We start from the raw sequence: 27,047 nt of genomic DNA, 5'->3' as shown, positions 1-27,047 counted from the left end.
TTTAGGATTCTAGGCTTCTTCATCCCTGTTTCAGAGATCTGTTTTGGAATGGAAGATCAAAGCTGGGCCTCAGCAGGAGGGTAGGATAGGAAAGCCACACTGGGAGCTGCTCTAGTTTGCTTTCTGTCGCTCTGAAGGGGTTGTTTGGCTCACAGGTTGCGGTGCTCCGTCAAAGGGAAGTCAGGTCAGGTGCTCAAGCCAAGAACCTAGAGGCAGGGACTGAAGCTGAGACCTCCGAGGAACGCTGCTTACTGGCCTGTTCGAGGACCTATCTTCTCCGGCCCAGGGCCCCCTGTCTAGGACTCCACAGTGAGCGCTACCCTTCCCCGGTCATTCAGGAAATGGGGGAAACGCCCCGCAGACATGCCCACAGTCCAGTCCAATGGGGGCACGTCATCAGCTGAGGTTTCACCTCTTTCCAGATGTGCCTAGGTTTGTGTAAGGTGGACAAAACAAGAAAACAACCCGAGCTCCCATCCTTCTTCCAGAACCATCTCTCCACCTTTTAGTCTGTCCCTGACAGTCGTTATTTTCCCATCTTACAAACTAGCCGGCGCAGAGGCGTGGGCGCCCTCGCTAAAGACACAGGGGTCCTGTGTGGCTCCACTTACAGGAAGTGCCTTGAAGGAGCAAATGCAATTCGTGGTGACAGAGGAGGCCAGCTGCCAGGACCAGGTGGGAAAGCGAGGACGGAGTTGTTATCCTAATTCAGGATGTGGTGACAAAAAACGTTCTCGTGGTGAGCGGATGGACGTAATGGATCCCCTCGGTGCCAGCGAATCATCAAACTGTGGCTGGGTAGCTGACTCCCTGGGTAAAGTGCTTGCCGCAAAAGTGTGTGAAGATCTGAGTTAGGATTCCCAGCACAGTGTAAGTGCCAGGCAGGGCTGCATACACCTGTAACCAGTGTTCCTGTGGGGAAACAGGAGGCTGAGGCAGGAAAGTCCCCGGGGGCTTGTGGGCTGGCTAGTCTGAAGTTCACAAAGTGGAAAGTGAGAGCTGGCACTCAAGGCTCTCCTCTGACTAAAACATAAACATTGTGACACGCTCACACAGAATATGCATGCACTCACACGCACTCCTCCATGCAAACACATGAACACTGCACAAATTTAAACAATTGTTAAAGTGGTAAATTTATATTATGTGTATTTTACTTCCATTAAAAATAAAAATTAACATCTGGGAGATGATGGCTCTGTGGATAAGTGTTGGCTGTTGAAGCTTAAGAACTGGAATTAGAGGCCAGACGTGGTGGCGCACGCCTTTAATCCCAGCACTCGGGAGGCAGAGGCAGGCCGATCTTTGTGAGTTCGAGACCAGCCTGGTCTACAAAGTGAGTCCAGAACAGCCAGGGCTACACAGAGAAACCCTGCCTTGAAAAAAACAAAAACAAAGAACTGGAGTTATGACCCTCAAAGTGCTGGGTGTGCATGGTGGCCCACTTGTCATTCCAGCCTGAGGAATGGAGCCGGCTGGCTAGTCCTGTCAGTGAACTCTGGGCTCAACTGAGATGATTTCTGACATCAGCCTTGGGTCTGTTCTTTTCACCTCAGCAACCTTGGCCTCTCTTTCCTCCTCTCCCTCCCTTCCCTCTCCTCCCCTTCCCTTTCTCCCCTTGCCCCATTTGCTTTTGATAGGGTCTTACGTAGCCCAGGCTGGCTTTGAACTCTTTAAGTATGTACCAAGTTCTGGAATGACGGGCAGGGACCACCACAGGTGTTTGTGTCGTGTTGAGGATTGAACTAGGGCTTTGTGTGTGTAAGCAAGTACCCTACCAACTTAGCCTCATGCTCACACTTTGCCTGTTTTCTTGATCCTTTTTTTTTAAACTCAGCTTTCCTTGTGGTTCTGGCTAGCCTTAGTTTGTTAGATGTCAGAGATGACTTTGAACTCCTAAGCCTCCCACTTCTGCTTCCTAAGTGCTGAGATCACAGGGGTGCCCCGCCCCTCTCAGGTCGGTACCAGCATGGAGAAGGTGAAGGATGCCAGGAAGTTTCTGGAAATGCAGCTATGCCATGACTAGCTTTTCACTCTGGGGATGGGGGTGGAGACAGGTCCCCAAAGTGACAGTCTTGCCGGCTGAGCTTCCCAGCTGCTGAGATTGTAGACAAGAGCTGCCACACCTGGCTGCTGTGTTCTTCTGTCTTCTCCCTGGCATGCTTGGCCAGGGTACAGACACTCCTGAGACAGCTTGACTGTGACTAACACTGGCAGCATTGTTCTCCTTGAATACCTCCGATGGCTCTTTTCACTGTAACCAGCTTCACGTGTCAGCCGGCTACAAACTGCACACCGCTCAGGGATATCTCTTAATCTCACAGAATATTGTGTTCTGTGCAATTTGCTGTTTTCTTGTTTTGTTTTGTTTTTTATCTTAAAGATTTATTTCACTCATAATTATTGTCAAGTGGTTGTGGGGGCGGATGTGTATGTGCAGGTATGAACGCAGGTGCCTACGGAATGTGGGGGAGGGTTACTGAGATTACAGGTGGCAAGCGCCCCTAACAGCTGAGCCATCTCCCCGGTCGTGGTGGTGTTGTGTTTTTAATTGAGCTGATACAAAAAAATCCAGGTTTCCAACTCTTCTACAGAAACAGGAAATTGAAGTGATTGCTCCTGCCCTCTGGACCTGAGTTCTTGGTCATCCTTTCCTTACAAAAAGAAAAAAAAGAAAAAGAATTATTATGTTTGGCTTATAGCACTGATGAATGTGGATGCCCTGGCTTGTGAGTGGAGGCCAGAGTGTGGCCTGAAGGAGTTGGCTCTCTCTCTCCACCATGTGATCCTGGAAGTGAACTCTGGTCCTCAGGTTCTGCAGCACGTCCCTTAACCACTGAGCCATCTCTACCGCCCCACACCTCAGCAGCTCCCCCCCATCTCTCTCCCAGCTTCTTTGCCTCAGGGCACTATCAACAAACAGGGGGACTCTCTCTTGATGACTGTCTCTGCTAAAAGTGGGCAACTGAGACCAAGTAAAGGAGCCAAGGCTCTTGCACCAGAAAAAGGGTATGTCCAGTCTGGGAAATGTTTTCACCTCAAAGGTGTGAAGACCAGAGCTCAGATACACAGAATCCCTCCCCGCTGCCCCCCACCCCCACCCCGGGAAATGCTCTGTGCAATCCCAACAGTGGTGAGAAGGGAGGCAGGGGTCGGTGGATCCCTGCGGCTCACTACTCAGCTAGCCTGGCCTACTGGGTGAGTTCCTGGATAATAAGAAACAAATAGTGAAGGCAGCTGGGGAGTGGCAGGCAGGCTGTCTTGACCACACACTCAGACACTCAACATGTGCAAAGCAGGTGTGTACCAACACACACATGCAACTGAGTGTAGAGGAAAAGAATTTTCCCAAGTGTTCAACTGGCCAAGAACATCATTTCAGCCACTGGATAACCCTCCTGGAGGAAGGGGCATAGCAGAGCACCTTGTACTCCCTTCACTTCTAAGGAGCCAAAATAATAAATAATAATTAATAATAAAAATAAAATAATTTTACCTGAGCCTTACCCCAGGGACAGGATTCAGTCAGCATGCAGTTTAGTTTCTAAGTCTTTGGACTGTATAGCAAGACCAAGTCTACCCCAGTGCATTTCCTAATGCAGCAACCCTTTAATACAGTCCCTCCTGTTGTGGTGACCCCCAACCATAAAATTATTTTAGTTGCTACTTCATAAACTTCAATCTTGCTACTATTATGGATTATACTATAAATATCTGGTATGCAGGACAACTGATATGTGACCATCTTCTGACCCCCAAAGGAGTAGCGACCTACAGGTTGAGAAACCACTGGCCTACCCTCTCCCTAGACAACCAACCCTCTTAAAGCAGAAGTCAGAACTGTTCAGCATGAGTCCAGGGAAGAACATTGATGGGGTGTCTGACTGGTGCATCCCTGTCATCTTTGGTCTCTTAGCATCCCAGCTTTCCCCACAGAAACAATCTACCAAGTCACAGTATTCTACCATCTTGGGGCATCTTGCCTAGGAAGGCATTGAAGGCAACTCCTCTGGGCCCTGGTTGTCAGGAAAGAGAGAGGGGGAGAGAGAGAGAGAGAGACTGCCATCCTTTCCCCTAAGCGTCTTTTCCTTGGGCCCCTGCAGCTCCCCTCTCAAATGAGTAAGATGTTGAGGATTGGGTATTGTTACTGACTGGGAGGCCAAGGACACAAGGGGTCCATGGCACAGTTTGCGGAGCCAAATGATTTGTGCCTTGAACTGCTTAGTGTAGATCAAACAGATCCTGAGGGAGACCAGTCTAAGGCACCTCTAATGTCAGGAGCCATGGTTAGGGTAAGGGAAGCAGGAAAACTCCCAATACCGCAATGCCATACATCAAACCCGCATTTTGTTCCCATTGTAATGCTCACACCTTGCTTTGATTCACCAGTCTAAGTCTCCTGTCTGAAAATTCACTCGAAGAATCGTATCTGCACACTGAGCTGGGCATCCTACCTTGAACAGTTAAAAATCAGATCTGCCTTATTTCTAATTTTAGAAGGAACTGGGCTGACCTTCATTCTGCTGTTGCTAACTGGAGCCCCGTTACCTGGGTGACTGCAGTCACAATATGTCAGTATGCAAATCCCATCTGCCCAGGAGGAGAAGACAAGAAAGGCCTTGCTCCCCCTGGGGCTGTCAGCAGATCTGGAAACAGCTCCCTCTGGAGTGGGAGGAGGGTCTTGGAAGAGAAGCAAATGGGGAGAGGAGACCTCCACGGACAGTGACCAGAGCTTTGCCACCATCCTTTTATGTGACTTTGCTCTGGGATGGAGTGAGGATGGTGGCCTTAAGTGTGTCACAGGAATGCCCCCATGGGCTTACATACTTCTTGCATTTCTTCAAAGGTAGAGTCACAAAACACCCAGTCATTGGAATGGCAGAGCAAAGACTTTGTTGCATGTGTGTGTGCGTGTGGGGGAGGGGTGTGTGCCTACTCTCGCACACAGGGTGCGTGTGCACATGCCACGGCACCATGGCGCACAGTGGTAGTCAGAGAACAATTTGAAGGAATCCACTCTCTCTACCACAATCTGGGGGTTCTGGGGATTGAACTCAGATCTTCCTCTTGGCATCAAGCACCTCTGCCTGCCGAGCCATTTCAAGAGCTCTGCTTATTGAAGGCTTTGCTTCTGCGGCTCCACTGGAATCCCACTTCTCACTGGTGTATGAGCCGGACTTGCCCCAGAGACAGGTCAATCCACCTCACAGCACCCTCTTTCCTGCTGTCGGGTTGCAGGGGATGGGTCTTTTCTCCCAGGAACGTCTCTTGCTCTGTTCAGTGTTTCAGGCTGGTGGTTCGAGTCACAGAGTCACCTTCAGATACATTCAACCCCGAAGGCAGGGACGCTGCCTTGTTCCTTTCTATGAAATTACTGTCACATCAGCTGTCAGCTGCAGGAATCCCTGCCACCCACGCATTTGCTGAGTCCAAATGGAGTGGGCTCATTAATTTTAATTTATACTTCAAACCTCAAGGACGTCCATGAGTGGGTATGCTTTATTTAATAGTTGTGCTGGATTTGCGTGGGAGGGGCACTTAGGAACAGGTAGGGGACCTTAGGGTCTTGGCTTCTAATTTTGGACACCCTTGATGGCTTCCCCTACCACCCCAGCCTCCACAGCCTCTTTTCTTTCTCGTTCTCCTTAGCTCTGTCCTCTCTCACCTCGTTAAAAACATTCTTCGCCACCAGTGCTGAAAAGCGTCAGCAACAGGCAGGTGAGGGGAAAGTCACTTCAATTCCCATGATCCTTATGGGAAGTGGCCTTCTCGCTGGCTCCCAAGTGCGGGGACAAGGACATGAATGACTAAGTGGATCCTGGAGCTAAGACAGGATCAACTTAACTGGCTTGGTGACCACAGACAAGTTACCTAACCTTTCTGAGATCAGTTTCTTCATAAGCCACAGATACAGACACTGCTGCAGCGGAGTTGCTGTGAGCAGGGTCTCAACCCTGGAGCTCCATGCTGTGCAGAGAGCAGCCTGCACACCATGGAGCAGGTTTAATAAAGATTTCTTTGCTGCCTTGGCAGGATGTGTTAAGTACATTTCCAGGATTGGCTTGCCTTGCAGGCTATCTCTCCTCTCTCTCTCTCTCTCTCTCTCTCTCTCTCTCTCTCTCTCTCTCTCTCTCTCTCTCTCTCTCTCTCTTTCTCTCTCTTTCTCTCTCTCTCTCTCTCTCTCCTCTTCCCCCCCCTCTCCTCTCTCTCTCCCTTCTTTTTTTTATTGGGGGTGGGCAGCTGGCCTCAGACTTGCTGTGTGGTGGAAGAGAACTCTAATCCTCATACCGGGATTACAGGAATTTATAGAGGCTGGGGGTGGAACCTAGAGCTCTTTGAGTGACAGGCAAACAGTCTGCCAGCTGCCATACATCCCCAGCAATCCTCCTTCAAGATCAGCGCGAGATGCCCTTCCCCCATAGCTATGCTAAGGGTGGAGGTGAGGGGATGGGGTGGCATGCTGCTTCTACCCCTCCGTACCTAAGGTCTGCTATTTCAGCAATCACATCAATCGCCACAAGTGTCAAGTTCAGATCTGTGTCATGTAAAGATGCCCCAATGACTGCAAGGTTTCTGGGAGTATTTGCTCAGTGAACTATGCTGGCTCAGGGTTAGGGCCTGAGGCTACTGGTTTACTCTTGGCTTTGGAAGCCACCTGTTTGGCATTCTTTTTTTTTTTTTTTTTTCAAAGATTTATTATGTATACAGTGTTCTGCCTGCATGTACACCTGTAGGCCAGAAGAGGGCATCAGATCACATTACAGATTGTTGTGAACCACCATGTGGTTGCTGGGACTTGAACTCAGGACCTTTGGAAGAGCAGACGGCACTCTTAACCACTGAGCCATCTCTCCAACCCCCCTGTTTGGCATTCTTATTTGTGTTTGTGTGTAGCGATATGGCAGCCATATGGCAACATTGAGTGTCTTGCTTTTCTGCACTCGCCCTTGTTTTTAGAGACAGAGCTTTTACCCAAATCCAGAACTGACCGACTGGCAAAAAGCCCCCGGGACCCTTTGCCCCTGAATGCGCGATTACAGGCACACTCACTCTGCCACAGCTTGCTTGTTAGAGGTGCTAGGGATCCAAATGCAGGTCTTCACGCTTGCACAGCAAGCATTTTTGCTGGCTGAGCCATTGCCTGAACTGACATTCTTGGGTTTTTTTTAGTTTTAAAATGTCTTTTTTCAATTTCTTGAATATTCATTTATTTGTTTGTTTGTTTGTTTTCTGAGTGCTATATCTACATGTACACCTGCAGGCCAGAGGAAGGCATTAAGTCTCAGTATAGATGGTTGTGAGCCACCATGTGGTTGCTGGGAATTGAACTTAGGTCCTCTGGAAGAGCAGACAGTGCTCTTAATCTCTGAGCCATCTCTCCAGTCTGACATTCTTCCCTCCCCCGCCCCACCCCACATTCTTGTTTTAATAGGTTGACTTAGAACTCTAAATTGCCAGGTAGTGGTAGTGCAAGCCTTTAATCCCAGCATTAGGGGGACAGAGGCAGGTGGATCTCTGTGAGTTCGAGGCCAGCCTGATCTAAAGAACTAGTTCCAGGACAGCCAGGGCTACACAACGAAACCCTGTCTTTAAAAACTAAAACAAGCCAGGTGTGGTGGTGCACGCCTTTAATCCCAGCACTTGGGAGGCAGAGGCAGGTGGATCGCTGTGAGTTCGAGGCCAGCCTGGTCTACAAAGTGAGTCCAGGACAGCCAAGACTACACAGAGAAAACTTGTCTCGAAAAACCAAAATAAAACAAACAAAAAAACTACACACACACACACACACACACACACACACACACACACACACACACACACACATACACATACATACACACATGCATGCACAAAACTAAAACCATCAAATCTATCCAAATTGAGTGAGAGACCTTAAAGAGGGAAGGTAGGGTGGTGTACCTCTGCCAGAGTCTGTCAGTTTTTAAACAGCTTAAACATGTTGCTACATGACACAGCAATACTACACCAAAGAAAGAGCTGTAAACATAGGTCCCTATAGATGCTCATGCACAAATACTCAGCACAGTGGCCAACCATCCTAACGATGGGACCCTTCCATACAATTCCTCATGTTGTGGTGACCTCTAGCCCTAAAGTTATATACACTACCGCCGCCTCATAGCATAGGGCCATGATCCCCAGGTTAAGAACCCCTGCCGATAGACGCGTGATTCATAACAGAAAGTGCAAGCATGCCAAGTGTCCATCAGTAGGTGATGGATGAAGGAAATGTGGTAGGCCCACGCCATGAAAAAGAAGCCCTGATTTTTGCCACAGTGTGAGTGAAGCTGAAAAGATAAAAGGCAAACAAACACGAAGGGATTCTCACTGTGTGGGTCCTTTGTAAGAAATACCGGAGCAGCACGTGCAACAGTGGCAGGCTCGGCTCGGTGTTCGGGCCTTGAGGGTCCCTGCAAACCTGAGGCTTCAAGGCTTCAGCTCAGACTCGTGGGCCAGCGTGGACGCTGGCGCTGGCTCCCTCTGAGAAGCCAGTGGGGCTCTCAGAAAAAGGGAGAAGGCTGAAGAGGACCGGCACCTTCCGAGAGAAGACTAGAGAGCGAGGAAACATGACGAAAATGAGACCAAGCATCACATGAGGGAGCCTGAGCGTCTGCAGAAACAGATTGAGCGGCATGAGAAGAAGCTGAAAAACCTAAAGGGCAACGATAATTAGATGCACGCAGTCCTCTCCCGGAATGGCCTGTGCATCATTCCCCACTCCCATAGAGACATAGTCTTGAGTGATTAGTATTTGGTTATGTGCTACTAACAGATAATAAAGTTATCACCAGTAAACTGTGAAAGAAAAAGGAAAAGAAAATACCCAGGGTAAGCACTGGGGTTTCATTTGGGGTGATGGGAACAGGAGACTCATAACAGTAGCAAAATTACTATGTTAGGAAGAGGTAGTGTAAATAACTTTAGGGCTGGGGAGGGGTTCACTACATGAGACTAGACACACGTGCTGGGCGCACACCTCGTGAGTGAACTAAAAAGCACCGAGTTTGTGTTCCTCAAAAACTATGAGCAGCATCTGTAATAGCTAGGGCAGGGTTTAAAACCAGCTCTAAGGTGGCCTTCTCAAGAGCATCAGCTACCTAAGATAGGACAGCGGCATTCCGTAAGAAAACCATGGGAAGTGACAAGGGTCAGTAAATGTTCTTGGGACTCAGTTTTAGAGCCACTTTGTCCATCATCCAGGAGGCTCTGGGCCCATCCCCAGCATTGCGGAAAAAGAGAAGGAGGTGGAAGAAAGGGAGGGAGAAAAGAGAAGGAGGAGAAAGAGGAGCTATCTAAGGAAGAAGGGAAAATAAGGAAGAGATTTCCATGAAGAAGAGTGGCCTTGTCCTCCCAGCTCTGTGTTATGTTACGTGCATATGAGTCGCACACGCTGGAGCTCGCTGCTGCCTTCTAGGCTGTGATTCTGTAATTGGCTCCAACCCTGGCTGGGCCCTGAGAGACTACCGACAGAGCTTCTGAAGCAGAAATAGCAGCGCCTTTTCAGGTTGTGCCCACCTCCACCACACTGGGCTCCCGTGGTGATAATTCCTAGTTGGCCTCCTTCAGTGGCCCTTAGAGAGACTGACTGACATAGCTGCAGTTGTGGTCAGCCTTCCCAACCTCAGAGCCACCTACAGCATGGAGTGTACCTGTGTTCAACTGCAGAGCATTGCGGGGGACACCTGGGTGTGAGTCCGCTGGCTTACACCTACAGTTTTGTGGAAACCTTACTATCTGTCCTTCCTGGGAGAAGGGTTTGGTGCCCCAAGCAGGACCTCGTATGGTCTTTGTAACAAAACGAGATTATGTAACAACAGGAAAAGAACCCAGAATTGACCTAAAGCATCCCATGGCTGCTACATGAGGAAATGGGGGGGACCTGGACCTCTCTGCACCACCAAGGGGAAAACAACAGGAAGGTTCAATGGAAGCAGTGTTGCGGGGAGGTCCCCCAAAACTAAGTCGTGGCTGAGCAGACAGAGCTCAAAAAATAAAACATAAATAACATAAATGATCAACACATAACAGTTTCCTCAGCTGTCTGGGGGAAGGCAGATCAAAAGTACACCGAGGGAGCTGGAGAGATGGCTTCACCGATCTAGTACCCTCTTCTGGCCTCCAAGGGTGTGTGGATGCATGCTTGCCGTGCACACATGCACACACACGCACACACGCACACATTCGCACACACACACACACTTTTTTGATTTTGAGATGCATCACACAGACTGACCTGAAGAAATCATTGATGATAAATGCTGGAATGGGGTGGGGTCGGGTGGGGAAAAGCACCCTTGTTCCCTGCTGTGGAGAATGGAAATAAGTTTGGAAAGCAGTGTGGAGGTTCTTCAAGACACGGAAGAAAGGCCCTTGATGTGATCCAGCTATACTACCCTTGAGAATACACCCAGAGGGTTCTAAGTCAACGTGCCACAGAGATACTTGCACACCCACGCCTGTTACTGCACTAGTAGGAATTAGCCCAAGTCTGGGAACCCGCCTAAAGGCCCATCACCAGAGGAGTGGGTAAGAGATGTGAGGCATACACAGTGGGATTTATTCAGCTCTGAACAGTAATGAAGTTAGGAGATATTTGGAAGGAAATGATGGAGTTGGAGATCATCGCGTTACGTGAAATAATCCCGGCTCAGAAAGACAAATAGCACATGCTTTCCCTCAAACGCAGAATTTAGACTGGAGAGAACACGACAGAAGAGAGATGCTTAACGTGAAAGGGACCAGCAAGAGGGAGATGGTGATGGATATGGGAGCGCTGGATGTTATCAAAGTACATTTTATACACGTACCCGAGTGTCATAATGGAGCCCTTGTGAAATTGAAATACAGGGATAGTTTTTTTTTAAAGATAAGTGTAAGTGACCTGTGAGATGACTCTGCTAGTTAAGAAGGCGCCTTCCACCGAGCCGTGGAAGGAGAGAACCAGCTCCCGTAAGTTGTCCTCTAAGCTCCAGGCGCATGCCATGGTGCAGTCACAAGCACTCTGACGTTAGCGCCTACACACAATAAATAGAACGAAAGAAAGAATTTAACGTTAAGCAAAGGGTTCCTGTAGACTCCAGCTTTCAGCCTTTGGGTCTGTACTGGAAACAGCAGAAAGCAGAGACTCAACACTAAGGCTCATGGCAGTATTGTTCACAACAGCCAAGAGGGAGCCTGATGTGTCTCTCTGCTGATGAATGACCAACCACCATAGCCCTTCCATGCGGGGGCGTATTATTACTCAGCCTAAGGAAGGAAATTCTGGCGCACGCACTGTCATGGGGATGGTCATGATGAAATGTTATGGCATTTGAAAACACCATGCCACACACTGAAAGCAAAAATAATAATGATAAAGATGGACAGATGCTGCATGATTCCACTTTAGTGAGGCATCTGGAATAGACAAATTCATAGGGACAGGAAATAGAAAAGGGGAGGCCATGGGGTGGGGAAAGAAGGCAGTTGAATGCCAGGTTCTGTTCAGGGCAATAGGACAGTGCTGGGGATGGGCAGTGGGGGCGGCTCTGTAACATTCTAAATATAATTAATGATTGTATACTTGTATACTTGAAAGTGGTCAGGCCAGTGGTAGCTTAGACATGTAATCCCAGGAGGTAGGATTGCAAGGTGGGGGCTAGCCTGCTCTCCACAGCTAGACCATTTTCTCCAACAACAATTATTTTAGGGCAGGGTTTGTATTAGTTATTCTTCATTGTCTTGACAAAATGCCCATCAAAGCCACTTAAAGGAAGAGTTTGTTTGGGCTCACAGTTCCAGGTGACACAGTCCATCGTGGTGGGACAGTGTGGGAGCAGGAGTGGGAGGCAGCTGGTCACATTGCATCACTGGCAGAAACCAGAGAGAGGAATGTTGTTACTTGGTTCGTTTCCCCTTTTTATGGCATCTGGGATCCCCAGCCCTGGAATAGTGCCACCCACATATAGAATGGGGTTCCTCACCTCAGTTACCACAGCCTAGACTCTGCCTCACAGACATGAACAGAGGTCTGTCTCCAAGGCCATTCTAGATCCTGTCAGGCTGATAATCAGTATTAACAACTACAGGGTTCTGTTGTGGGTTATTCTTATAAAACTGTTCGTTTCTCTCTCAGTGAGGCTATCACACAAATACTTAGGACTCTTTTATATTTGCTTATTAGGTTTTACAACACAATCTTAAGAAGTTTAAGTCTGTTCTTGGCCCTTTGTGTTATCCTGACTCCATCTTTACCAAATCTCCAAGTTACTGCTTTTTAGTTGTTTCTTTGCTCCAGATGAGTTGTCTTCTGATCTCTCCTGCACCTCTGCCGGTGTCCGAATCCCCTACTTCCTCCTCTAACTCCTCCTCCCCTGGCAGACAGGAAGTCCAGCCCTACTCGCTCCCCTGCTCGGCGATTGGCTGTAAACTGCCTTATTAGCATACAAGGGGACCTTGAGACTGGAGATTATCAGAACAAGGCTTGCAATCAGATATGGGGGACAGAAATCAGCGTTTGACTTACACGATAACCTTATGCACTCCTGTTCTGCCAAGGTCTCCTAGACACAGAACTAACTGTTGATATTCCTGCAAGTACACATCTGCTTCTAGCTGTTCTACAGCGCTCCTGTTGGCTTCCCTGGTGATTGAGAGAGAAGATTTCGTAAATCCTCAATGGGGACCAATAGCTACATAAGCAACTTCTTTTGTTCTAGAAAGATCATTAGTCTCTCTCCTGGGAACACGCCGATAGCAGGGCCAAGGCCCTAAGATGAACACCGACAAAGCAGGCACGGGCCCTGGGAAAGCCCCATCTTGATATAATCTCTTTCTAGTCTTGGGATTGGCTGGGCGATTTTCTTTCATAGTCAACACAAGCACCTCATTTGCTTGCTAAAGGTCAGGCCTGTCATCAGACCTCTTCATTTCCTTGAGTTGCGATGCACTTCACACGAGCTGCAAATCACTAGAGAGTTCTGGTCTACCAAGATCCTTCAGCCTCATGTTGTCTTCAGGGCAGAATCCCTCAAGAAACTCTCAGCTTTGTCAACAGGGAGAGTGTGGTTCATAGCTCTGCCTCCCTTGTCTATGGGGGCTAACGTATATGGTGGAACACTTTGGGTTGGTTTGGCTGCTTTTTAAAAAGTGATCCAGGGACTGGGGGAAGCTAACTCTGGGGAAAGTGTGTACTATGTGAAGCAGGAATTCCTGAGTTCAAGTTTCCACACCCACGTAAAGTCCAGCACGGCAGCATGTGCCTGTAACCCCAGCACTGGGGAAGCAGAGGCTCATAAGCCAGTCCAGCTCCATCAGTAAGCTCCAGAATCAGTGAGAGGCACTGCCTCAAAAAACAACTTAAGAGTCAACCAAAGAAGACACTCGATACCAGCCTCTGGTGTGCATGCGCACCACACAGGCACACACATAAAAGAATGTTACCCAGTGCGCAGAACTCAAGTGCCAAGACTGTCCCACAACTTCCTTTGTGGTTTTACTTTACTTTCTAGAAGGTTCCGTCTTTGCTCTCTTAATGGTTCTTCTGGGCTCCCACTAATGGCTGATGTTCCAGCTTCTCATCATTAATGCAAGGGCTTGACACACCCAGTGCTTCAGGTGATGTGAAGTGCTGGGTGTGCATGGTGCCATTTCAGTTTCTGACCTTTGAGCCAAAAGAATCCTGAATACCACCCTCTAATGCGTATCAGCCTTGGAATGTACAAGAGTATGCACTTTTTAAATAAAAAAAAAAATTTATGTGTATGGATGTTTGCCTGTATGTGTGTCTGGGCACCACATATGTGCCTGGTGCCCTTGGAGGACAGGAGAGAGTGGCAGATCCCCTGGAAGTAGAGTTGTAAGCCACAGTGTAGGTATTAGGAATTGAACCTGGGTCCTCTGGAAGAGTGGCCAATGTTCTGAACCACTGAGCTCGCTCTCCCGCCTCTTTATTTTAAACATGTGCTTTCTCTAGAAAGTTCACCAAAACTTCAGGGGCAGTTACCAGGCTTGCTGCAGCACACCAACCTTTTCTGCCCTCCAGGTCAGGGACCGCCTTAAACATCCCTGTCCTTGGTTGTTTATGAATTTGTCACGAAGATTTTTTGTTGGTTTGTTTTTTAAGTTAAATGTTAAAAATAATAACAACCCAGCTCCTTTAAAAAGCTTTCCCACCAGCGTTTTCACCTCGGCATGCTCCCGCTGTGACACAGGTACTGTGTAAGCAAGGCGCCCCTGAGGGATACTTGTAAAAGTGCAGGAGCAAAGATGATGTGATGGTGGGCTGATATCCCAAAATCTGAGCCATCCTAGGGTTGGATTTCCTTTGTGAGATCGGATATTGGTTTTTGTGGTTTATTGACCTGGCAGAGGGACATCTGAAGAAACACCCAAGGACTTCATACCCCACCTTACCTTTTTTTTTTTTTTTTTTTTTTACTTTCCTGTCTGCATGGAAGAATCTACACTTAGAAGCTCAGAGCCTGGAAGACAAAGCAGTTAGTGAGTCATTTCCTCATGCTGGACAGAACGCACCAGGCTTAAAACACCTTCCCCAAGGAATGGGAGCTGGGGCTGGGCACGGGAAGCACCCAGGCTGAGAATCAGCCAAGGAGAGGGTACAGCCAGGGGGCTGCCGGATGGGGCGTCCATGTCAGAGGCCAATAGAAGCCATGTTCCTGCATCGGGTGTGAAGGGTAGAGGGACCAGAATGAAATCTGTGCACAGTTCATCACCTTCCTTTCTGCCAGGGTCACTGTCACAATTTGGCACAGTCGGCTGCATGTCGCTTGGGAGTAACGGCAGTGTGACTCCTGGAAAGTAGTCTCAAGGTTCAAGACCCAGCCGAACAGATGATTCCTCTGGTGAATCAGGAGCCAGGGCAACTCTGGGAAGCCATGTCTATTTCTGCTGCCCTTTGGTTTCAACACCTTCGCCGAAATTGTTCACCCAAATTGATCCTCGCAAAGATCCTTGTCTTTTGTGGTTTGGGAGACAGGGACGCATGTGGTCACGGGCCTCAAATTTACTATGTAGCCCAGGATGCCCCTGAACCTGCTGGGTCTCCTACTCTACATTCCTGGTATTAGAGCTACAGATGCACACCACCACATCCAGTGTATTTGGTGCTGGGAATCAGACCAGGTCTTCAATCATGCTGGGCAAGCAGTCTACCACCTGAGCTCCATTCCCAGCACAGACAGGTTATGTTCTTGTTTTTCTTTTCTTTTCTTTTCTTTTCTTTTCTTTTTTTTTTTTTTCTCCAAGACAGGGTTTCTCTGTGTAGCCCTGGCTGTCCTGGAACTCACTCTGTAGACCAGGCTGGCCTCGAACTCAGAGATCCACCTGCCTCTGTCTCTCAGTGCTAGGATTAAAGGCATGTGCCACCACTGCCCAGCCCAGTTTTTCTTGATTATACTTGATTTTTTTTTTTTTTTCCTTAACTCAAGGCAGCAGAGATGACTCAGGAGGTAAAGAGCACTTGTTGCTCTTTCAGAAGAGCTGAGTGTGGTCCTCAGCATCTACTGGGTAGTTTGTGCTGCTTGGTAAATCACTAACCTGGACTTAAATACCTCCAGCTCCATGGGTTCTGATGCCTTCTTCTGGTTTTCATGGTTTCCCCAGATGTTTGCATGTGTGAGACACACACACACACACACACACACACACACACACAGAGAGAGAGAGAGAGAGAGAGAGAGAGAGAGAGAGAGAGAGAGAGAGAGAGAGAGATCCTGTTCTGAATTTACTTGATCATTTAAAGAGAGATCCCAATCTGAATTACTTGATCATTTAAAGAAATCGTTTAAAGGAGAGAGTAGAGTTTCTTTCCAGCTCGTGAGCAGTAGGATATAACGGCCATGTGTGCCTCGGTCAGACTGTTTTATTTTGTTTGATTTGATTTCTGGTCCATGGCAAGTGTCTCGTTTTCTCATGCTTCTTGGAGCTCTAATGTACGGATGACAGGACTGAAGTAGACCGGCTGGTCCTGGTCGCTAGTGGTCCCAAGTAGAATGTGCTAGAGCTGCTGCAGTTGGTGTCCAGGCTGGTGATGCATGAAGCATTTGAATTTGTGAAAAAAAATTTTTTTTCTCATTTGACTCTTACTGTGCCCTGTGAGGGGTTTTATTGTTGCTCTCATTTTGACAATTTCAAAACAGGGCTGAGACACAAAAATCCTGTTTGAGTTACAAAGCTAAGTCAAAGGCTGACTGAGAACACTGGCTCCATGTTTTCATCCTGACAACCAGGCACTTTACACAGGGAAACAATTATCACCTCTCTGGAGGCCCAGGTGGTAGCTGGTCCTGAGGAAGGGACAGCTTCTCCAAGAGCATCCTTGATGACTGATGCTCCACTGTCAGGCTTGGAAATACTCAAACTCTTAGGCAGGCTCTGATGCCTGACCACTCAATCACCCCCAGCTTCCAGGTTTGGTGTGGTAAAATGGGCTCACTGTAAATCCTAGTTGGTACAAATTAGAGTCTACCACTCCCAACAGTCAAGCTACTTTTTTTCCCCCACATTGGTTATGAGTCCTTACAATCCTGAATGCTTTTAACAGTGATGACAATTTCAAGTCACATGCTAAATTCCCAAAGCAGGGATGTCATCTATAGTTCATAAACTTTCTAAAATAAAAAAGAAAAATTAGATTCATACTGACCATGGTAACCCATACCAATATCCTCAGCACTTGGGAGGTGGTGACAGGGGTGTCAGGAGTTCAAAGCCATCTCAGCCTATATGGTTAGCTACATAGTTCAATCTAGGCCTGCCTGGGCTACATAAGACCTTGCCTCAATCAAAACAGAACTGGAGCCAGACAAGGTAGTATGCACCTTTAATCGAAACACACACGAGGCAGAGGCAGGCAGAGCTCTCTAAAGTTTGTGGCCTGCCTGTTCTCCACAGTGAGTTCCAGGCCAGCCAGAGCTACATAGCAAGGCCCTGTCTCAAACAAGAATAACAACCTCACATGCCACACAGATAAAATAAGAAAGAAAATAGAAGAAAAAAATAAACATACACACTCAAGGTGTTTCAAATGAGAGAGAGAGAGAGAGAGCAAGTAGATCTCATACTAGGTGGAGAGCTGAGGCTAGACCAGGCTGAAGCTGGGAAATAGACCAGGGGTTACCCAGCTTTTTGTATAAGAGGACAGTAAGCAAATACTTTGGAGACCATACATTCAAGTCTCTTAAAACCATGCTAGCCACTAGAGCATAAAAGGATCCATGGGATGAACAAACATGTTTGTGTTTCAATAAAACTTTATTTGAAAGGAGGCACCAGCACACCATTTCCTGGTGATACCTGTGATTCCCAGCGTTCCTCCTGGTTCCTTGGCTGTGCTATGGGGTTACAGCCATAGTCTCTGGCTTTTGAGACTTTGAGATGAACATTTGCACTCATTACATCTCCTCGTGTGTAATGTCAATATTGACATCGCTTGGCACAAGGCTAGCAATGGGACTGAATGCTAGGAGGTTATTACAACTGGACCGAATCTTTCAGATCTCCTAGTTGCTCCCATAAAGCCGTAGCTCCATTTGTAGCTGGCTTTTTGGCTACTTCTTTGGTTTCTGTATCTACCACCCTTCTCCTCCACATCCCTTCCAACCCCCAGCACTAGGTAGGAGAGAAAGAAAGTTAAAGGGAGGCCTGCCCCCCTATCTTTTTCTGTTTTTTTTTTTCCCCTTCGAGACAAGGTTTCCCTATGTAACAGAGGCCTGGCTGTCCTGGACTTGATTTGTAGACCAGGCTGGTCTTGAACTCACAAAGATCCACCTGCTTCTGCCTTCCAAGAGCTGGGATTAAAGGTCTAGACACTTCTTGATGATTAGGGCCATTGAATTCCTTGGGGGAAATTTTGATCTTGGAGAGCAGGATATCAATTTTTTTCTGCTCCTGGGTTAAAGTTGGACTAGTGGAGAAAGAGAGAGGGGTCAGGAGGACACAAGTATTGGTTGATGACATCCTCTTGGTGATGATGACGTCACTTGGTGAGTGAAGGACTTGGAAGGTGGTCCTGGCTGGGCTCTGAAGCTCAGCAGGGAGCCTGGAATTCTGTTGACCTAGAACTTGGGGTCTAATGTGTCTTTAAACAAAGGTACAATTGAGAATTCTTTTGTTGTTGTTGTTGTTTATTTTTTTGTTCTTTTGGTTTTTTGATTGTTTGTTTTGTTTTGAGGCAGGGTTCCTCTGTGAAGTCCTGGCTGCCCTGGAACTCACTCTGTACCCCACTAACTCACAGAGATTTGCCTGCCTCTGCCACCCAAGTGCTGAGGTTAAAGGTGTGTACCACCACCACCCCTGGGCTTATCAATAACTCCTGACTACACTTAGAATTTTTAGTTTGGAGACTCCTTTAGATTTTTATTTATATCTTATACAAATATTTTTGTCTGTGTCTCGTGTGTGTGTGTGTGTGTGTGTGTGTGTGTGTGTGTGTGGCCGTGCTGCACATATGGAGGTCAGAATAGAACCTGGAGTGTTGGGCCTCACCCTTCATCTTATTTGCGACAAGTTTTTTTATTGTTTGCTCCTTTACACACCATGGTAACTAAGTGGCCCTTGAGATTCTGGGAATTCTTTCATCTCTGCCTGTCATCTTCCTCATAGGAGCACTGGGGTGACAGCTGCCCATTAGCCCTTTGACTCAATGTAGGTTCCGGGGATCTGGCATCAGGTCCTTACATTTGGGTGGCAAGAGCGTTACCCATTGGGCTATCACCCACCCCACCCCCTTTTAAAGGCACACTGTCACTTTGTAGCCCTGGCTGGCTTGAACTGGTTTATCTTCCTGCCCCAGTGTCTTAGCCAGGGTTTTTATTGCTGCAATGAAACACCATGACCAAAAGCAAGTTGGGGAGGAAAGGATTTATCTGTCTTATACTTCCACATCGATGTTCATCATCAAAAGAAGTCAGGATGGGAACTCAAAAAAGGCAGGAACCTGGAAGCGAGAACGGAAGCAGGGGCCATGGAGGGATGTTGCTTACTGGCTTGCTCATTATGGTTCGCTCAGCCTGCTTTCTTATAGAACCCAGGACCACCAGCCCAGAGATAGCACCACCCACAAAGGTCTAAGCACCCCCTCATCAATCACTAATTAAGAGAATGCCCTACAGGCTTGCCTACAGCCTGATCTTATGGAGACATCTTCCCAACTGAGCTTTCCTCTTCTCATATGACTTTAGCTTATGTCAAGCCGATAGAACATTACCCAGCATGCTCAGCTTCCCATATACTTGGATTACAGCCACGGTCCCACAAGTCTGGTTTGGACCTACACACCCACCCCCATCCCCCTTTTAATTAAGGCTTGAGGTTGGACCACACTAAGCAACTCAGTGGCACTCAGTCCTACAGTTAGGACAGCGGGAGACGAGGGCATCTTGGTTCCTCTAGGCTCGTTCTGCAGCTCTGCCTTGGCCCCGCCTCCATGGCACCATCCTTCTACAGTGCCATGCCCTGAGAGGAAAGGTTCAGATCCCTGTGATGTTCTTGGCTATGGAGGTAATTAGCTGAGGTCGCTGTTGAGATGGTAGTTCACGCAGAGGCTCAGCCTGTCCCAGGGAGCTGCCTCTAGTCCTGATTACTTGTAATGATGATTACCCAAACTCTGGGATTGTAACAATGGATTCTCCAGAGATGGAATCTAATTGCTCCGCCGTGCCATCCGTGGTCATCCAAAGCTGTAAGACAGCTTTGATCTTTCAGTCGGACTTCTGTTACTTCTCTTCTTTTTTTTTTTTTTTTTTTTTTTTTCTTTTTACTTTTTAAATGCTAAGGACAGAGGAATGGTTCTCTACAACCTCCCCCTTCCTATTATTTTAAATCATATCGAGGCCTCAAATTAGCTAGACAAAGAGTCTGGGGAGATTGTTCAGACAGCAAAGTGCTTGTGCTGGGGCAGGGAGGCAGAGATGGGCAGATAGATGCCTGGGCTCACAGGCCAGCAAGCCTAGTCTAGGCAAGGGAAGACACCTGAGGCTTCCTCTGGCCTCTGCATGCATGAGCAGGGACACACACCACACACACACACACACACACACACACACACACACACACACACACGCGCGCGCGCGCGCTCGTGCATGCGAATAAGACACCACTGACCATCTTTGGCCTCTGAAACCATTTCTTCATCTCCTGAAACCACCTGGTTGGCTCACTGTCAGCGCTAGAAATGTACAGAAAGTAGCATCAGGGCTAATTGGTTGTCATAAAGCTACGCTGTGATCAGGCCTTGATGCCCTCAGAACCCTTCTGCATCTTTGGCTTTAGTGCCTTCATCAACATTCAAATCTGTCTGGAAGTAGTGATCTGGGTATGGTCCTTTCACTGACTTAGACATGTGGTAAAAGAAGTGGGTCTCCTGGGAGCCTGAGATGGCTTGATGGTTAAGAGCACTGTCTTCTCTTCCAGAGGTCCTGAGTTCAATTCCCAGCAACCATTGATAAGAGATCTGATGCCCTCCTCTGGCCTGCATGGAGATAAAGTACACATATACATACATTTAAAATAAATCTTAAAAAAAAAAAAAAAAAAAAGAAGTGGGTCTCCCAAGGATAAAATCCAACAGCCTGGTACTATTTGGTCCCCCAAAGTCCCACTGAGTGCTCTCACCATGTCGTACTATGGGGCTTGGCCTTTAGTGTGGCCCCATGAATAAATTTCCGAACCCCTGCCTGTACAATCAAACTGTCAAAGGTCTGAGGTGACCCCAGTTGTGTCTTTTTTTTAAGATTTATTTTTATTTATGTGTGTCTGTGAGTATATTTGTACATGTGTGCAGGTGCCCATGCAGGCCAGAAGAGGGCACTAGATACCCTGGAGCTGTTGGGTGCTGGGAACTGAACCTGGGTCCTCTAGAAAGGCGGCAGCAAGTACTCCTGACTGCTGAGCCATCTCTCCGGACTCTGGATGTGGCGGTTTTAGGTTCCTTTGCACAACTGAGACACTGTTTGTTACTCACATATGAGAGTCAAAAGTGGAGTTTTACAATAAAAGGATAACAGACTACTTCTGGATGGCCCTATCTTGTCTGAGGGCCATGCCCACAGACCGGCTCTGTTTTTCCTGGGAGGAAACGAAGGGACAGACACGGAGCCCTTGTCCATCTCTGGGTCTGGGCTTGAGCGTCCCTCCATCCCTAGCGACTGCAGGTTATCGCCTGACCTCCCTAGACTGATGCAGTCATAGTGAGTTAAGGCTGGTGTCTGCCCTGGGCTGGCCCATGAGGAGCCAAGTGGAATGATCAATGAAGCCAGGCAGCTGGGTCTCCGCTGGCCTCTGTGAATCAGCTGCCCCTGCCTTGCCCAGATCCATCTTCTATGAGCAGGAAGTACTTGAGTTGTGCCCAGCCAGGCTGACTCGCGTCTGGCTAATGGCTTTTCTGTGTCACACACCGACCTTGGCACTCTGCTTTTTTTTTTTTTTCTCCTTCCCTATGTGAGTGGGTTAGGGCTCCTAGAGACAGTGTGCTGGTAGATGCGCTTCTCAAAGCTTTCTAGTAAAGCCCTTAACAGGACTTTGAGTGGAGGTGGCTTCAGACACAACACTTCTTTTAAAATTTGAGATAAAATCCACACCACATGAAACTAACCTTTTGGAAAGATTTTTATAAGTGTATATCAATTATATATAATACGGCGTTTTCATGGATGTATGCAATGCATTTTGATGCTATTTACCTCCCATGATTTATCTCTCCTACTCCTGCCGATCCCCTCTGTCTTCCCAACCAGACCCCCTTCCACTTTCATGCCCCAGCTCCTCCCCCAGCCCATCACCTCCAACCCCTGCTGCCAGTAATCCAGTGAGTTTCATTTGAGTTCCTTACAGGAGCATAAGTTAGGGGTTATTTGCTCACAGAAACATGGGCTACTAACCAAGGGGCTACATCACTGAGAAAAAGTTCCTTCCTTCCTCTAGCAACCACTAACTACCTGTAGATCCTCAGGGAGAGGTGGGGCCTTATGAGCCCACCCCCCACTCCCACTGCTACAGATCAAGTCAGGGCTTTGGGTAGGCTCAGGCTCTACACCCCCACGTAATCCCTTAAGGATGAAAAGTCCAATAGCATCTAGTACTTTCCAAATGTGCATCAAACACCTCTACCCAGAATGTTTCATGACTTTGGACCGTGTGTGTGTGTGTGTGTGTGTGTGTGTGTGTGTGTGTGTGTGTGGTGAGGTCCAGAGTCAGAGATCAACATCAGGTGTCCCTCAATCTCTCTATATTACTTATTCTAATATTTATTATTATTTACTATTATTATTGTGTGAGCGTATGTGCACACACGGTATATATGTGTTGGCACATGTGCCACAGACTGCACGTGGAGGTGACAGGACAACTTTGTGGAGCCAGTTCTTCCGTCCTCCTGTCGGTTCTGGGGATGGGACTCAAGATGCCTGGCTTGTGTATCAGGTACCTTCACCTGGGCCAGTCTCTCGCTGGCCCTGATTTCTGTAGACTCACCTAGACTGTCTGGCCAGCATGCTCCAGGGATCTTCCTGTCTCCACCTCCCCATTGCTGGGAGTCTCGGCTCATACCACCACACTCAGCTTTCTCAGGGCTGCTGGGGTCTAAGCTCGGAACCTTATGCTTGTGTGGCAAGTGCTGTGCTGACAGAGCCATCTCCCGGCCCCTGTTCTGCGGCCCATACTGGATAGCTAAACCGCAGCCATTTGTTTTCTTTTAAGCCTAGAGATCAGAACCAAAATCTGAACGTGCATTCTTTTTCTGAAGATTTGGTATGGGAGCGCCTATCCCGGACCCCAGTCTGTGGCTTACGGAGGCCACCCGCTCCTCACACAATATTTCTAAGGCCCTGTTTGTCTCTGCCCTAATCTCTCTTTTATATAAGGACACCAGTTATGCTGTTAATGTCATGATGTTTTCTTTTGAACATGACCACCACTAAGAGAGTGAAAGCTTTGAACTCTTGGAGATGGAAACGCTTCAAACCCACAACATACATTAAGCGGCTTCTGTATCAGTATTTCATTCCTTTTTGTAGCTGAGTAATATTCCTGCCTGTGGTCACTGAGTGTGTGTGTGTGTGTGTATGTGTGTGTGTGTGTGTGTTTCAATATATATATATATTTCATTTATTTATCTTATGTATGAGTTCCAGAAGAAGGCATCAGATCTCGTTATAGATGCTTGTGAGCCACCATGTGGTTGCTGGGAACTGAACTCAGGACCTCTAGAAGAGCAGAGTTCTTATCCACTGAGCTACCTCTCCATCACCAAGTTTTTAAGCATCGAATACAAAGCAGTTGCTGTCGACATCTGCACCCGCCCCTGCCGCAGCTGTGTAAGGTGGATCATTGATCTCAAGGCTATAGTTTCCTCGTCCTTGTGGGAGGGTTTGTTTTTGTGAACAAAAGTAAAAACAGTACTGGAGAGAGGGGAAGCCAGGTCAAGCCTCTGGTCCTCTGGTTCTTTTTTTTTTTTTTAAATGGATTTATCTTCCAGCTTCCTCTCTCCTCTTCCTGCTCTTATCTTGTACTTTCCCTTTGCACAAGCTCACAAACACACATTAAAAGCATTTTAAACACGGACTCATTCTGGACAAGACCGGGGCCAGATAGGAAGCATAGGCCTTGGAGAAGATCCAGCCAACAGCCTGATCCGTTGTCATGGTTACTGGGCCTGGTCCCTTGAGCGGGCTGCAGAGTAGAGCCTGTTTGGAGCTTCTTCACACTCACTTCTATGCACCTGCCTCAGCATGAAAGAGGGACCTTGCGACAAATGACCTCGAAGCTTTGGAACCAACCCGTGATGCCGCCTCTAAAGTTAGGATATACTCTTCTCTTGCACACAGACAGGGGCTCTGCATCCCTCCTAACCAGGGCCCTTTTAGGAACAACTGGGCATCCCCCTTAGGGGGAGTGAGGCCTTGGCGATGGTGACTCTGTGTGCTCGTTCACACTGAATGTGTAAAGAGGGTCACAGCAGAGTCCTGACCTAAGCAGACATGTCCCACATGCCAACTTTGTACCCCTCTCCCCTCCTACCCCTACCCGTGCACCAAACAGAGTGTGACATCAAATTCATTTTGCCAGGTTGGAAGTCCACTGGGCAAAGAAACACCCACTGGTCTTGGGGTTTTGTTTCTGTTTGAATTGTTATTGTTTCTTCTTCTTCTTCTTCTCCTCCTCCTCCTCTTCCTCCTCCTCCTCCTTCTTCTTCAAGATTATTATTTATTTATTTTACATATGAGTGCTCTGCCTACATGTACACCTGCATGCCAGAAAAGGGCATCAGATCACATTATAGATGGTTGTGAGCCACCACATGGTTGCTGGGTATTGAACTCAGGACCTCTAGAAGAACAGACTTAACTGCTGAGCCATCTCTCCAGCCCACCCCACTCCCATTTTTTAAATGTACCAATTTTTTTGGGGGGGTCCCCGGGCATTGTGGCACACACCTTTAATCTCAGCACTCGAGAGGCAGAGGCAGCAGATCGATGTGAGTTTGAGGCCAGCCTGGTCTACAAAGCAAGTCCAGGGCAGCCAAGGCTAACACAGAGAGACCCTGTCTCGAGAAAAAACAAACAAACAAACAAAAGAAATATACCAATTTTTTTGTTGTGTATGGGGTACAAGTGCCATAGCACAGGTATATGGGTCAGAGGACAGCTTGCAGGAGTCCGTTCTCTCCTTCCACCATGTGGGTTTCAGGGATCGCACTCTCATCATCAAGCCTGGTGACAAGTGACATCTGCTGAGCTGAGCCATGTTGCAGGCTGAGACTTGGAGTTTTGTGAGTGGCAGGAAAGAGGGTATGAAGACAGTCCTGTCCTGGATTGCTCCGTGGTACCATAGTAGGGTTGACACGTGGCTCTTGCACTTCAGAAGGCCCAGGCTGTTAGTAGATTTGGGTGAAAATGATCCAGAGATACCAAGGGTATTCCTCTGTGTGGCACAGGTTCCTGGAACTCAGGTTCTTAGTTGTGGGATGTGGATAGTTGGAGCTTTTAAAGCATCTAGGGGCCTTTGGTTCCTGGTTCGTGTTTATATCAAAGTGGCTGAAGCAAGACTGTCAAGAGGTCCAGGGGCCAGTATTGGGGGGCGGGGGGCAGATTCAAAAACTATAATTCTTGCCTAGGTTCAGTGCTCAGCTTTGGTGGTGCTCACCTGTGATCCCAGTACCTGGGAGTTCTCAAAGGCAGGAGGAGCAGAAGCTGAACGCCATCCTTGGCTACATAGTGAGTTTGAGGCCAGCTTGAGGCCTGTCTCAAAATCAAAACAAGACAAAGGGGGAAGGGAAGACCAAACCAAAGCAAACACAACAAAACCTTTCTCACGCTCCTATCTGGCCACCTGTGAGAACTGCTATTCTAGGCAGGAGAAGATGCAGTGACAGTTAATCCTGTCCAGCAATGCTGCCAATTAACTACAAAGCCAGGACAGAAATAACACACCCTAGGCTGCCTTTGGCCAAGCCAAATAGGACACAAACTCCCATTAACCCTGTGTGGCCAGAATAGAAAGCAACACAGACTCTAGTTCCCGGTTGCGTACTCTCCACGTGGCCCCTAAAGACTGCCAGAGCCCCAGGGAGCGCTTGGTATGGCTGCTTCCATGGTCTACAGAATGTGCTATTTCTCTGCATTCTGCTCACAGCGAACCCTCTGCCAAGCTCAAAGGACAAGTTGCCTTAGACCCAAGTGGCTGCTGGCTTTCCTCATCCCAAGGTGCTGATGCGATTAGTTGCTGCACGCCCTGTCAACGGAGGACAGTGAGGGATTCATCAGAGGCAAGCTGGGGCTGACCTCTCTGTCTCCATTTCTCTGTTTGCTTTGCAGTACAAGATCGGACAGCTGTATATGATCAGCAAACACAGCCATGAGCAGAGTGACCGGGGAGAAGGGGTAGAGGTCGTGCAGAATGAGCCCTTTGAGGACCCTCACCATGGCAACGGGCAGTTCACCGAGAAGCGGGTCTATCTCAACAGGTGAGTCATGGCAGCTTGGGAAGGCACCCCAGGGTCCCTCCCACCCGACGCCATGAGCGAGGTAAAGTCACTAGAAAGCCATCATGTCCCCCAACAGCCAGAATCATCAAGAGAATGTGAAAGCTTGCCTCCGATGGCACAAGAAGAAATCTGTTCTATGCCTAGGACAGTGTTAAGTGGGGAGAGGAAATGGGTGTGGCTTGCCACAGTGGAGAAGCCCAGGACACCTCAGGCTCTGTGGCTATGCATCTTGATTAATAGGATTTCCAAGTTCTGTCTGTTGACAATTCAGGAGTCCACAGAGAAAACTAACAAAGTGACCAAAGTGATTTGTGGTGGCTAAGGTGGCTTCTGTTTGTCCAAGAGAGCCCACCTTTCCCATGGTCATTACTTTCCTTTTGGGCACGTTATGAACCAGCAGCACTAGCTGAGGCTATGCTTTCTGCTTTGCAAAATGTACTTTTTAAAAAATGTCTTCTGGAGCCTGGCGTGGTGGCACACGCCTTTAATTCCAGCACTTGGGAGGCAGAGGCAGGCAGATCACTGTGAGTTCAAGGCCAGCCTGGTCTACAAAGTGAGTCCAGGACAGCCAGGGCTACACAAAGAAACCCTGTCTCGAAAAACAAAAACAAACAAACAAACAAAAAAAGTCTTCTGTTTCCTTACTGCCAGTGGCATAATTGGTTATTGGGGCTTGTCTTCTCCCCAATTTATCCCATCCAGCCCTCGCTTTTCTGTTCAGTGCTTTTCTGGGTCAGACTATTTGCAGGGAAGGGTTGGTGGAGATGGCTCAGTCAGTAAGGTGTGTGCAATGCCAGCGAGAAGGCCCTGAGTTCGGATCTCCGGCACCTGTGTAAAGAACTGAGTGCAGTAGCATCTGCCTGTCATCCCAGTGCTAGGGAGGCAGTGACAGCCATATTCCAGGAGCTCACTGGCCACTCTCGCCAGATCAGAACTCCAGGTTCAACAAGAGACTCTGTGTTTTTAAAAAAAAAAAATGTGGAGAGCGATTGAAGAAGACACCCAGTATTGACCTCTTACCCTCCTTGTACATGCACAAATGCAA

At 48.0% G+C, this 27,047-nt stretch overlaps 1 protein-coding gene across 1 annotated transcript in view; it reads left to right on the top strand.

Annotated features, from left to right (window-relative positions):
- Positions 1-27,047, top strand: part of Pitpnc1 (phosphatidylinositol transfer protein cytoplasmic 1) — a 267,470-nt gene that overhangs the window by 110,814 nt on the left and 129,609 nt on the right. Inside the window, exon 2 of the mRNA XM_051158946.1 lies at positions 25,833-25,981. Within this exon, the coding sequence (XP_051014903.1) occupies positions 25,833-25,981 (149 nt within the window). The remainder of the gene's footprint in view (positions 1-25,832; positions 25,982-27,047) is intronic.

This window comes from Acomys russatus, chromosome 16 (assembly GCF_903995435.1).
Source record: "Acomys russatus chromosome 16, mAcoRus1.1, whole genome shotgun sequence".
NCBI classification, from domain to species: domain Eukaryota; kingdom Metazoa; phylum Chordata; class Mammalia; order Rodentia; family Muridae; genus Acomys; species Acomys russatus.
The sequence above is the reverse complement of the archived record's forward strand: the minus strand, read 5'-3'. Positions and strand labels throughout refer to the sequence as shown.